The sequence below is a fragment of the Branchiostoma belcheri genome, unplaced genomic scaffold (genome assembly GCF_001625305.1).
Source record: "Branchiostoma belcheri isolate BF01 breed outbred unplaced genomic scaffold, Haploidv18h27 scaffold14, whole genome shotgun sequence".
Taxonomy (NCBI): domain Eukaryota; kingdom Metazoa; phylum Chordata; class Leptocardii; order Amphioxiformes; family Branchiostomatidae; genus Branchiostoma; species Branchiostoma belcheri.
In genome coordinates, this window is record NW_017802824.1 from 2,120,718 (window position 1) to 2,131,066 (window position 10,349).

Here is a 10,349-nt window from a genome sequence, read left to right on the forward strand (position 1 = left end):
CATTTAAGTCAAAAGGATTGACATAATCATTCTTGAAATGCTCTCCTAATATATACATGTATCTTGGTTTTAGTTTGTCATGAATTTAAACTTGTTTCTTCGTACTAGTATAAATATAGATTGGTTGCTCTAAGTGAGTCAAGGTCAAGACAGACTGCATTAAATGCCTCGTTTTTATTACTCATGCAGCGTTTAGTAGAATTTACTTCGCTGAATATCCTGTATTACTTAAGTATACTTTTATTGTTACGTATTTATTGTGAAATTTACGGTCTTTTTAGGAAAATAACAGCCATGCAATCTTGATAACATGACACAGCCATGATAACATTTTCACATGTGCACACGGTCACCTAGGATTATGAATCTTAATTTTTTTCTTTCAAATACCCCTTGTTTGCCTCCATATTGAATTGTTCTTATCCTTACTCATCAGAAAACAATGTCTTAATGCAGTGTATAAATATTTGATGAAGAAGCAACAATTGTGATCATAATCATGAATAGCTGTATGTGTACACAACTATGAATAAATCATGAACCAACTTAACAAATTGTTCTGATGTCTTGTGGGTATTTTTCAAGCAATTTTACTGGATAAAGTATTATATGTTGGTCCCTAAACCAACAGAGAGTTGGTAGCAAAGGCCACATCAATTTAATTGCTTGGTTCACGGACTCACCTGCTTCATGTTTTTTCTGATTGAAAAAAACGTTTCAGCCTATGAATCAACTTCAAAATGCTCATATTTTGGCCCCAACAGTTGGAGGAAATCCTTTCTCTTCAGAGTTTTTACAGTTTTTCCATCTATCAATGCAGTGGTTTGATTTAAAAGTTTGAAATTCATTACAAACCAGCCTAGTATGTTGACTTCATGGCTCCTACCATAGCATTTTGGGGCTATCATAGGATGCCTAGGCCTGTTTTAATTTTTTTTCCCCCTGTCGCTTCAAATTAATATACCAGTACAAAACACAGCCCAATAAAAATGCCTAAGAGCATGCCAAAATCAGTCTAAGTCTAGAAATCTGCTTGGAGAGTAGTCTGGTAGAGCTATGCTATGCTAAACGTTACATCCACTGTCCTGCTTGGTATGTGTATGGCCGCTACTATGTAATCATCCCAATTTCACGCCTTGCTCCCTTACGACTAATTGCTGATAGTTGTTTTGCACATCTAGTTATGTAATTTGTCAGCAGCCTAAAATGCTGGGTTGTTATGGTGCAGTGGTAGAACAGGTAGTTTTACTGTATTCAGGGCTCGAAATTCTTTCTTCTTTCTATCATCGAAAATCACCCACACCACACAAATTTTACCTGCACCACTCAGAATTTTACCATACTAAAACTGTTCAGAAACCATTGCCGTTATTTTCTTTATACTACGTAGGTGGTAACAGTCAATGCAAATAAAAATCCACATGTACATGTATATGTAAACCTAGTATGTAGGCGGGTGCAGGTAGACATCAGAAATACCTGCATAGCTCCTATTTACCTGCACTAACCTGCATATACCCAGTACATGGACCAGTGCAGGTTAGGTGCAGGTAGACATCAGAAATACCTGCACAGCTCCAATTTTACCTGCACCAACCTGCATATACCCAGTACATGGACCAGTGCAGGTTAGGTGCAGGTAGACATCAGAAATACCTGCACAGCTCCAATTTTACCTGCACTAACCTGCATATACCCAGTACATGGACCAGTGCAGGTTAGGTGCAGGTAGACATCAGAAATACCTGCACAGTTCCAATTTTTCCTGCACCAACCTGCATATACCCAGTACATGGACCAGTGCAGGTTAGGTGCAGGTAGACATCAGATATACCTGCACAGCTCCAATTTTACGTCTACAGATCTGCATATGCAGGTGGTATTTCGAGCCCTGACCGTGGCTTGTAGGCCTAGGGCACACTGTGCCTGCACTCTGAGGATCAGTGAAGTGCAAGATATGAGCCTTGAACAATTGTTGTGTGGGCGCGTCCATGGAGGTTAGACCATTGTTCTGGGCTTTCCTACCGCAACTCTCATAAAGGATTTCCACCTCGCCGCGTACGCCGATACAATTTCTATCTGATCTTATATCTATAGAAGTTTAGCAATGAGGATAAAGTATGAACAGGGTGGAACAGTTAACCGAGAAGGGTAGTAGTAGCTCGCCGTTACTTGTACTGCCTGAGTTACCGCGGTCATCAGACGAGAGCAGGCGGCAGAGGTCACAAGAACGCCGCCGGCATAGCATCGCAAGCTCCTCGCTGTTCTCTGAGAATCCCGGAGTCAAGGTGTTGAGGAGCAGCCCTCGGTCTTCACGACGCAGTTCGGAATTTTCTGAGGAAAGTCTGAGAGAAGGGAATTTCGATAAAAGGCTCCATCGCTCTACCGTTGGGTTGGTAGACGAGGTGAAAAGGGAGAGGTCGTTGACACCTGTTTGGGTGACCATCCCTCGTAAGGGCGAAACAGTACATTCTAGATCGAGCGAACGCCAAGCTAAGAACGACGTTGAACATTCAACCAAACGGAGGGAATTTGCAGCAAAGATATCTACAGGAGTCCTCGACGAATGTAGACAACATTCAGGAGAGGAGACCAAACTGTTTTGTGCCCAGTGTAACGTACCAGTGTGCTGTGAGTGCCTGGTAGAACACCACAATGGCCACTTCATGTGTCGCCTGAGGGAAAAGGCACAGTCGGTACGCCGCAAGATCAAAAACCGCCTTCGCAAAATGGAGGGCAAGATCCAGGGGGTAAAAGACGTCCTATCCGCCGTCAGGGATTTGGAATCCTCGCTGAAAGAGCAGAGAGACACCGTGGAAAAAGGAGTAAACTCAGCGGCACAGAAGCTGATAGAGCTGGTTCGCAAACAGCAAGGGGAGATCGTGTCAGAACTCGACGCCGCCTACATGAAGGAACAAGGCGACGTAAAATCACGCAAAGAAGAGCTGGAAAAATCAGTCGAAAAACTATCACAGATCCACGACAAAATACAGGAAGACCTGGGAGCGAAGGGTGACCTGGATATAGTACTTGAACGGGAACAGGTATTGAAGGATGTCGAGAAAGCTTTAGAACAAGCAGATGTTGCAGGGCAAGTTAGCGAGAAGGTGCTGTTTAATTTTGACCCCAGCCCCATAGACGAGGCCACTGTTCGCCTGGGGCAACTGGTGGTACGAAAGGGTGAACGCAGCAGTGAGATACCAACTATTCTTGTGACAGAAACAGTAGATGGTGGGATGGGGTCACAGGTAGCATCTCATGATGATTTGATAGATGACATAAGCTCTCGCTCTCTTTCTCCTGTCCCGCCAACAGACCTACAGTTCGGTGTAAGGGGGGACGGGGAGGGAGAGCTCAACTCTCCTTGGGGCGTTGCCGTTTCTGACAACGGGGACATCTACGTGGTGGAAAACCTCAACAAACGCGTGCAGGTGTTTAACGTCTACGGGCAATACCTCCGCCACTTCTCTACGGCCGTGCCTACTTCGTGCCCGTCTCACCCGGTGGGAGTTGCCGTAGGGCCGGACGGGAAAGTTCTCGTCGCCGACGGCCAGTCCGTCAAAGTCTACGCCGCCGATGGCACGTTTCAGACCAGCTTCGGAGAGGGTTTATTCGAGGACGTGTGGGGGGTAGTTGTAGACGGTAACAACGGTAGGGTGATCGTAACAGACATCGCGAAACATCGCGTGACCGTGCACGACGCATCGGGCGCCCTTCGCACGCAGTTCGGCTCGGAAGGCAGCGGGCCGGGCATGCTCTCCTACCCGTACCACGTTACCGTGAACGCGATCGGCGACATCCTGGTCTCTGACTCCGGTAACAATTGCGTGAAGCTATACGACTCGACTGGAAAGTTTCGGCTGCAGTTTGGCCAGAAGGGAAAACAGACCGGTCAGTTTCTCTCTCCTCGAGGGATCTGTGCCGACCGTGATGGTCAGATCATAGTGGCGGACAGTAACAACAAGAGGATTCAGATGTTCGACAGTGTTGGCGAGTTTTCCAGCGTGATCACGACCGAGACGTACGGTATACAGTACCCGCGGGCACTGGCGCTCACCCCCGACGATAGACTAGTCGTCACCGATAGTGATTACTGTACCGTTACAGTCATGGGCTACATGTCGGAACTATGAGATATCTAGAAATTACAAGACATGCTTTTTAAAACTAGAAGTTAACATTTGCAAAGAAAATGCATTATGTTTACCTTCACCTGGTCTAGCCCAACAACCTACTGCTCTGTTTATTCTTACTCAAAGTCAAATATTAGTACATTCATACGCACGGTGGGCAGCCTCTCCAACTCTGATCTGCTACATGATGTAACCCAACACCACTGGGTGTCTGCTACAGCACCGGTTACCATGGTGACAAAGACGTCTACAGCTGGTCCAGGTCATTGACCTTATTTGTTTGGAGAAGAAGAGGAAGAAGAAGAAACTGGGCAAAAACAATATGTTGTCCTTCTGCGAAGGTAAACATAAAAAATACTAGCCGGGGGCCAAGATGGGAACATCAGCTGATTGGGTGGCGTGAGTGTGATGCACATGACGATGTGTGACTCAATTAATTGTATACGAGCTGTCACTTTTGTTATTTGAATTTGAGTAATGCTAATAAGACTAGACTTAGATGCAACATTGTGATGTATCATGAGCTCTTTCTAGCGGAGAGGAGGTATTTTGGAAGTTTATTAGCGGTTATAAGTCAAAGTCAAGCGGTTACGTGTGGTAAAGATTGCGTCACTTCTTGTTTCATTCGACCAGTCTTTCCCTCCAGAAATCTGCTTGGTTTTCATTCATATGGCAATATACGCCTCGGATCGGAGTCAATAAGCAAAGTCGTCTGATGACATCATCACCGACTGAAAAGTCAAAAGAAAGTATCAACCATCTCATTATATTCTTTGTATTTTAATTGTCATTAATAATCCCCCATGTTTGTGACTCATAATATTCAAAATTAGACAAACAATCATGTCAATATTGGTGCTGGTCATACTCAAGTCTGTTATATGGCCAATGATGATATAGACTTATCATAAGAACTTAGAATATCCAGTACCTGATTACCAAAAATAAGTGTTTCCCATATTATCTGCCATACTAAATTTAAAGGTGAAGCGAAGTAGATAGCAAGGTCACAAAGTATCTTTCTACGAAAAGAAGAAAGTCCGTATCTTAACAATGATTCTTTGACATTGTATACCCGGACCTCTATCATTTGCATAGAGAGTAAATATATCTTCTCAAATATATTTTCGTATTTATAGATATTATTGTATATTTCGGATCCAATGTTTATTGTCGTCCAGACTGGTAGAGTGGGTTTTTCCTGAGACCAGACATGTTGTTGAGGCCGTGTGGATTGTACACCGCTCTCCTGATGTGGAACTGAAACAAAATAACATAAAGTAAAGTCAAAAGTGTGCCACCTACCGGTCATTTAAGGCAACCAAAAACCAGTGAAACTGGATTTTCAAAGTCCATTTTCTGTCTTTTTTATGTTGAATCAACCCTATTCGTAGTATACTGGTATTTGTGAGGCTAAAATACGATGTCGTTGACGGGAAAATGTTGCTTATTTGCTCGGATGCTGGGACTAGGTAGGTAGGTAGGAGGAGGGTAGGTTGCTTATTTTGCAACATAGGGCGGTTCTAGCTATTTATTATTGGTAAAAAAAAAATAAGAGACTCCTCACATATAGCTTGTTTGGGGTTATTTTAAACGCTTTAAGTGTGAAATGATGAGGAAAATGTTCTACAAAATGGCAGTGAATTGTCAACATCTTGACGATCATCGAAACGTCAGCTAAAAAAACGTCAGCTAAAAAAACAGCTTTGCTTGCTATTCAATCATTCACCAACCTGTTAAAATTACGTAAGACTTACGTCTTTTTTAGAGTTCACCCTCTCCAACTTGCTCCTCCACTCCTGGTTTTTGCTCTTCTGCTCCTGTTCTCGCGTGAACTGGTAGTGGTGCGAGACGTTAGTGTCGTTGTTCTGTACCTCGGACAGGGCCAGGTCGTACGGCTGGTTCAGTACCTCCTTCACGGCCGGCCGCTCGTGGAACGGGATCTCCAGGTCATAGTCAGACTCCATCGCCGGGTTAGCTCTGAAGGGTGGTAAAGTTGGTAAAAATGTAACCAAGACTGGTAATGAAAACATACATTGCCATGGCGACGGTGGTTGCTGTTAGGGTTATTGTTTGCATGGCACTGCCATGGCTTCATGATTTTGAGGAAGCCTTGGTACCCTCCCCTCCCCCGAGTGAATAGTGAACGAGCCCCGGGGTTACAAAAACTGGGGCATCCGGGGCAGACATGTTTTCCCAAGGGTTTCCAGGAATGTGGACATGTCGACAAATAGAGCTGGGAGACATTCCTGTGGACATTCCATGCCTGTGGACAAAATGCCTGTACCATTCCTAGAATTCATGCAAACTGCACACAATACTGTACCATTAGGCTCTTCCCTGAGACGTTGCCAAAAAAACAGCTGCGTTAAAGACATCCAATGCAGTTTTTAGGATCTGGAAACCCAATTTTTGGAAGCCAATATTCCAGTCATTTATCTACATACTGAGTTGAAACCACACTATCCCAATGTCAACCCACGTGCAGCAAAAATTCCAAAATTTCTGACGGAAAATGGTTACCGGAAGGGCCCTTGGCTGATTTTTAGGGTACCACGCAGAAAACAAAGGACTCATCTTAGTGCTTGTTTCTGCAGTTTTAAGTGCCCAAAGTATGAAATGCTAACTCAAATGCGCTAATGTGAAACAGTATGTGTCAATAGTACAAAGATTGTCTTATTCCGAATACGTTGTATTTCCAGATTTGCTGCCCTGAAATCGCATTGGATGCCTTTAAAACTTGCTGAACGACATATTTGCACGGTGCTACTGTACATTTGCGTTGAATTGTTGCTTTTGTATACATTTTAGATATTTTTGCCCCTCTCGGATATGGCTTCGACCATTCAGTGTTATGGCATCGACCGTTACAAATGACAACGGGTTCTTTCGCTTATAAAACGGAAACGGGTCCCGACGAAATTTGCATTCTGGGAAGTGGCGCCATCTTGGATGTTGCCTAATAATGGCATATTTCATACAACACGATTTCATATAGATGTTACGTTACCTTCCAACTGGAGGCAGTCTCTGTCTCTTTCTGTATTTCTGCTCCTCTCTTCTCTTCTTGACGCAGCAGTAGATAGAAACGAGTAGAATAGCCACAGCCGCCGCACACGTACCGGCTATAACCGCTATCAGTAAGGTGACCGACTCACAGTTAGGCCCACTGTACAGCAACGAACAGCTGGAAAAAATATTAGAAATCAATGTGTTACTCTTTCATGCAGAAACATGAAGTATTCTTTTTATCCTGCATTCTGTCACAAATACAGATACGCTGCGAATTTGATATTATAATACTTATTACAAATTTATTCGATGTGCCTTTATTAATATGATAGTGAACATTATAGCAATATCATAAGACAGAACGTTGGCAAAACACACAGCGGCTTTTTGATGGTTCTTGTTGGTTGTTTGGTCGACGCTGCAACAGAATTTGCCCGTTGCAGACGATATCTTAATTCCCGACACGTGTGAACAACATTAATAAACTATAGACAGAATCTCATCCTTACTAAATACGCGAATACAACATTAAACGAAACGTTATGTTGAAGTGCAATGCATTGTACAGTCGCAGTGCATTTTGCTACGCAGCACATAGAAGATAGTATTGTCCAAACGTTAACGCATATCTGACACATAAAAGGGTAACCCATCCGGGCCAAATGCTTTGTATGAAGGCCGTTCAGCACCAAGGACAAAACGCAGCGTGAAGTATTGATTAAACTGCAAATCTGTCTGGTGTAAGTCTCGTGCTTTACAACTGCATCTGCTGGTGAATAGCCGTTAGCAGTCTTATTGTCAGATGCACGTCTAGCTAGACATTGACATTCTTTGCATTCATGAAAGGGGTGCTAGTGTCACGGAAATGAAAAGAAACCTACAGTGAGTGTCACTGGAAGACAGATGCATGATGTACAAAATGACTAAAAAACTGGTAGACGTACCAACTACTGAGTACCTAATACAGCCCAGAAAAGAACAAGAAACAGTCTTGCCTTCAAGTGCCAGAGTTGTGAACCAAGGATTGAGGTGTTCAAGAACTCATTCTTTCCTAGAACTATCGCAGAGTGGAACTTGCTGTCACCAAGTACAGCAGGGGCATTATCACTAGATAGCCTTAAACAGTGTTTAGAGTTAGATGTTCAAGGGGTAGGTGTTACAAGTCGTTCGGTGTAATGTAGCCAGCGGCCGCCGAGCTGTGTGCCTGCGAATCTGGTGTGTTACGCAGAAGGGCGGTTATACCGGCTATACAGATAGACATGAAATATTGGCAAAGGCTTGACGTGAAATATCCATTCAGATGTTGGGAGGAAAAATCTTCATTTTTCTGCTAACTACCCGTTTCGAATTCTGTCACAAACCGCCTTCTCAATATCTGTGACTGAAACTGGCAGTTAAGAAACGTAACAATTTTGGTTGGAAATCAGATGACATAACTTTCAGCACCAAGGACGGCGCTGTGCGTATGTCAGCATTAGCCATGTGAGTGTGATGACGATGTGGGACTCAAATAATTGGTATCCTTGGTGACTTATGCAATTATTCTGAACCTAGGTACGCGATCATGATTTCTTTCTATCAGAGAAGAGATATTTTCTAAGAGTTAATTAGCGGCCACACACTGTTTGTTTCATTAGGCCAGTGTTTCTCTCCTGACATCTGCTTGGTTTTCATTCATACTGTAATATGTCCGATACCCAACCACTCCACGTGTGACTTAGCAAATAAATGCCGGGGGCCTTGTAGCAAAAAGGACAGTTTGTTCGAATGAAAGCTCATCTGTGTCGGTAGAATCCATAGTTGTATTATTCAAGCTTTGTTCCAACACAAAAAAGGAACTCACCACTTCCGGAGAAGTCAGAGATCGACCGAAAATTATTTTCCTTTCTAGTGTTGGAACATAGCTTGAACTCTACAACTATGGACCGTTTGTTCTATACGTTACCTGCACACGGCACCTTTCCCTGCCACCACTGCACATGTCCCTCCGTTGTGACAGAAGCCAGGCGTACAGACACACCGGGAGTCACCGCTGTCGTCTCTCTCACAAACCGCACTACTCCCACACACCACGGCGTCGCACCGAACTACAGTGTACAAGGAAAGAATCTGACATTCCGAACCTCCCGGAAGTATGAAATGCACACATTGATAACAACGTAAACAGTAACGCTACATGACTTGGGTGATATCACAATTGTAATACACTATACAGGCTTTTTAAAAAGTAGTGTTGTAAAGCCCGGGCCCGTTAGTTCCATTATTTTACTTCAAACCTGAAAATACAAATACAATGAAAAGACAAACAAACCGCATCATCAGGACCCCCAAAACCTAACTATCGAAAATGAAAGTTATAGCTGCAAACACACATACAAAGATCAAAACAAACCTTTCCGTGGAAGGATAGCTCCTTCCCCGAAGTAAAAAAAAAGCAAACAACCTATTTTAGATATAAGAAACGGCCACGGTAATCGGGTATCATTTGTAAGACGCATGGCGCTACACTAGTCTTCTTGATTCCAAATGTCGATACACATGTGAATGAACTTACCCTAATACCTGTGTATGATTCGTACCTGATAGAATTTGTATGGCGTTCTCGCTTATTTCCCATTGCTGATCAATGGCATCTTTCTGATTCCTTGTTTCATCCAGAACTTCTTGTGAGCTTACTGGTCCATTGGTGCTAAATATCACGTTGTATTCTGCAACGATGCTGCCCTTTCTGTGCATCAGAACGACAAAGATAAATTATGACTAAAACGAAAATATTTTCAAAGCACTTGCACAATGTTAACTTTCGCACGGTGAGAAATTACTGCTCCGTTTATTCGTACACAGAGCAGTACGTCATATATAATATATAAAGACCAGCCTCTCCAACTCTGTCCTGCTACATAATGTAACCCAACACCACAGGGTGTCTGCTACAGCACCAGGTACCTTGGTGACAGACGTCTGGTCTTGGTCATTGGCATTATTTGTTTGAAGACGAAGAAGAAGAAACAGAGCAAAAACGACAAGTTTTCTGTAATCCAGGGAAAAGAGAACAACAATAGCCCAAATGATTCATGGCTCTATCTCAACAAGAGAACGTATTTTGGTGACCAAAATGTAGCTAAGTTATACCACCAACAAAACAGCCTAATATAGTGTGCAGCCTGAATGACACAAATATACATCTGAGTTCGTTACAGGAGG

General features: G+C 43.3%; 2 protein-coding genes across 2 annotated transcripts; one reads left to right on the forward strand and one right to left on the reverse strand.

Moving 5' to 3' along the window:
- The first annotated feature begins 2,120 nt into the window (after positions 1 to 2,120).
- Positions 2,121 to 4,133, forward strand: LOC109464529 (E3 ubiquitin-protein ligase TRIM71-like). Its single transcript, XM_019761535.1, has one exon. It carries the CDS (start codon positions 2,121 to 2,123, stop codon positions 4,131 to 4,133), a length of 2,013 nt encoding a protein of 670 aa, XP_019617094.1.
- A 1,159-nt stretch (positions 4,134 to 5,292) lies between these two features.
- On the reverse strand, positions 5,293 to 7,317 carry LOC109464618. The gene is made up of 3 exons (XM_019761631.1): positions 7,144 to 7,317; positions 5,891 to 6,113; positions 5,293 to 5,393 (listed from the first exon to the last, which is right to left on the reverse strand). Exons 2-3 carry the CDS (start codon positions 6,098 to 6,100, stop codon positions 5,301 to 5,303), a joined length of 303 nt encoding a protein of 100 aa, XP_019617190.1. The 5' UTR covers positions 6,101 to 6,113; positions 7,144 to 7,317; the 3' UTR covers positions 5,293 to 5,300.
- Between the last annotated feature and the right edge of the window lie 3,032 nt (positions 7,318 to 10,349).

Excerpts from the sequence above, each read along its gene's own strand:
- LOC109464618 (XM_019761631.1), bottom strand. The coding sequence starts at position 6,100 with ATGGAGTCTGACTATGACCTGGAGATCCCGTTCCACGAGCGGCCGGCC. Across the intron at positions 5,394-5,890 it reads GGGTGAACTCTAAAAAAGAC|TTCCACATCAGGAGAGCGGT; the intron begins GTAAGTCTTACG and ends ATTTTGTTTCAG.
- LOC109464529 (XM_019761535.1), top strand. The coding sequence starts at position 2,121 with ATGAACAGGGTGGAACAGTTAACCGAGAAGGGTAGTAGTAGCTCGCCG.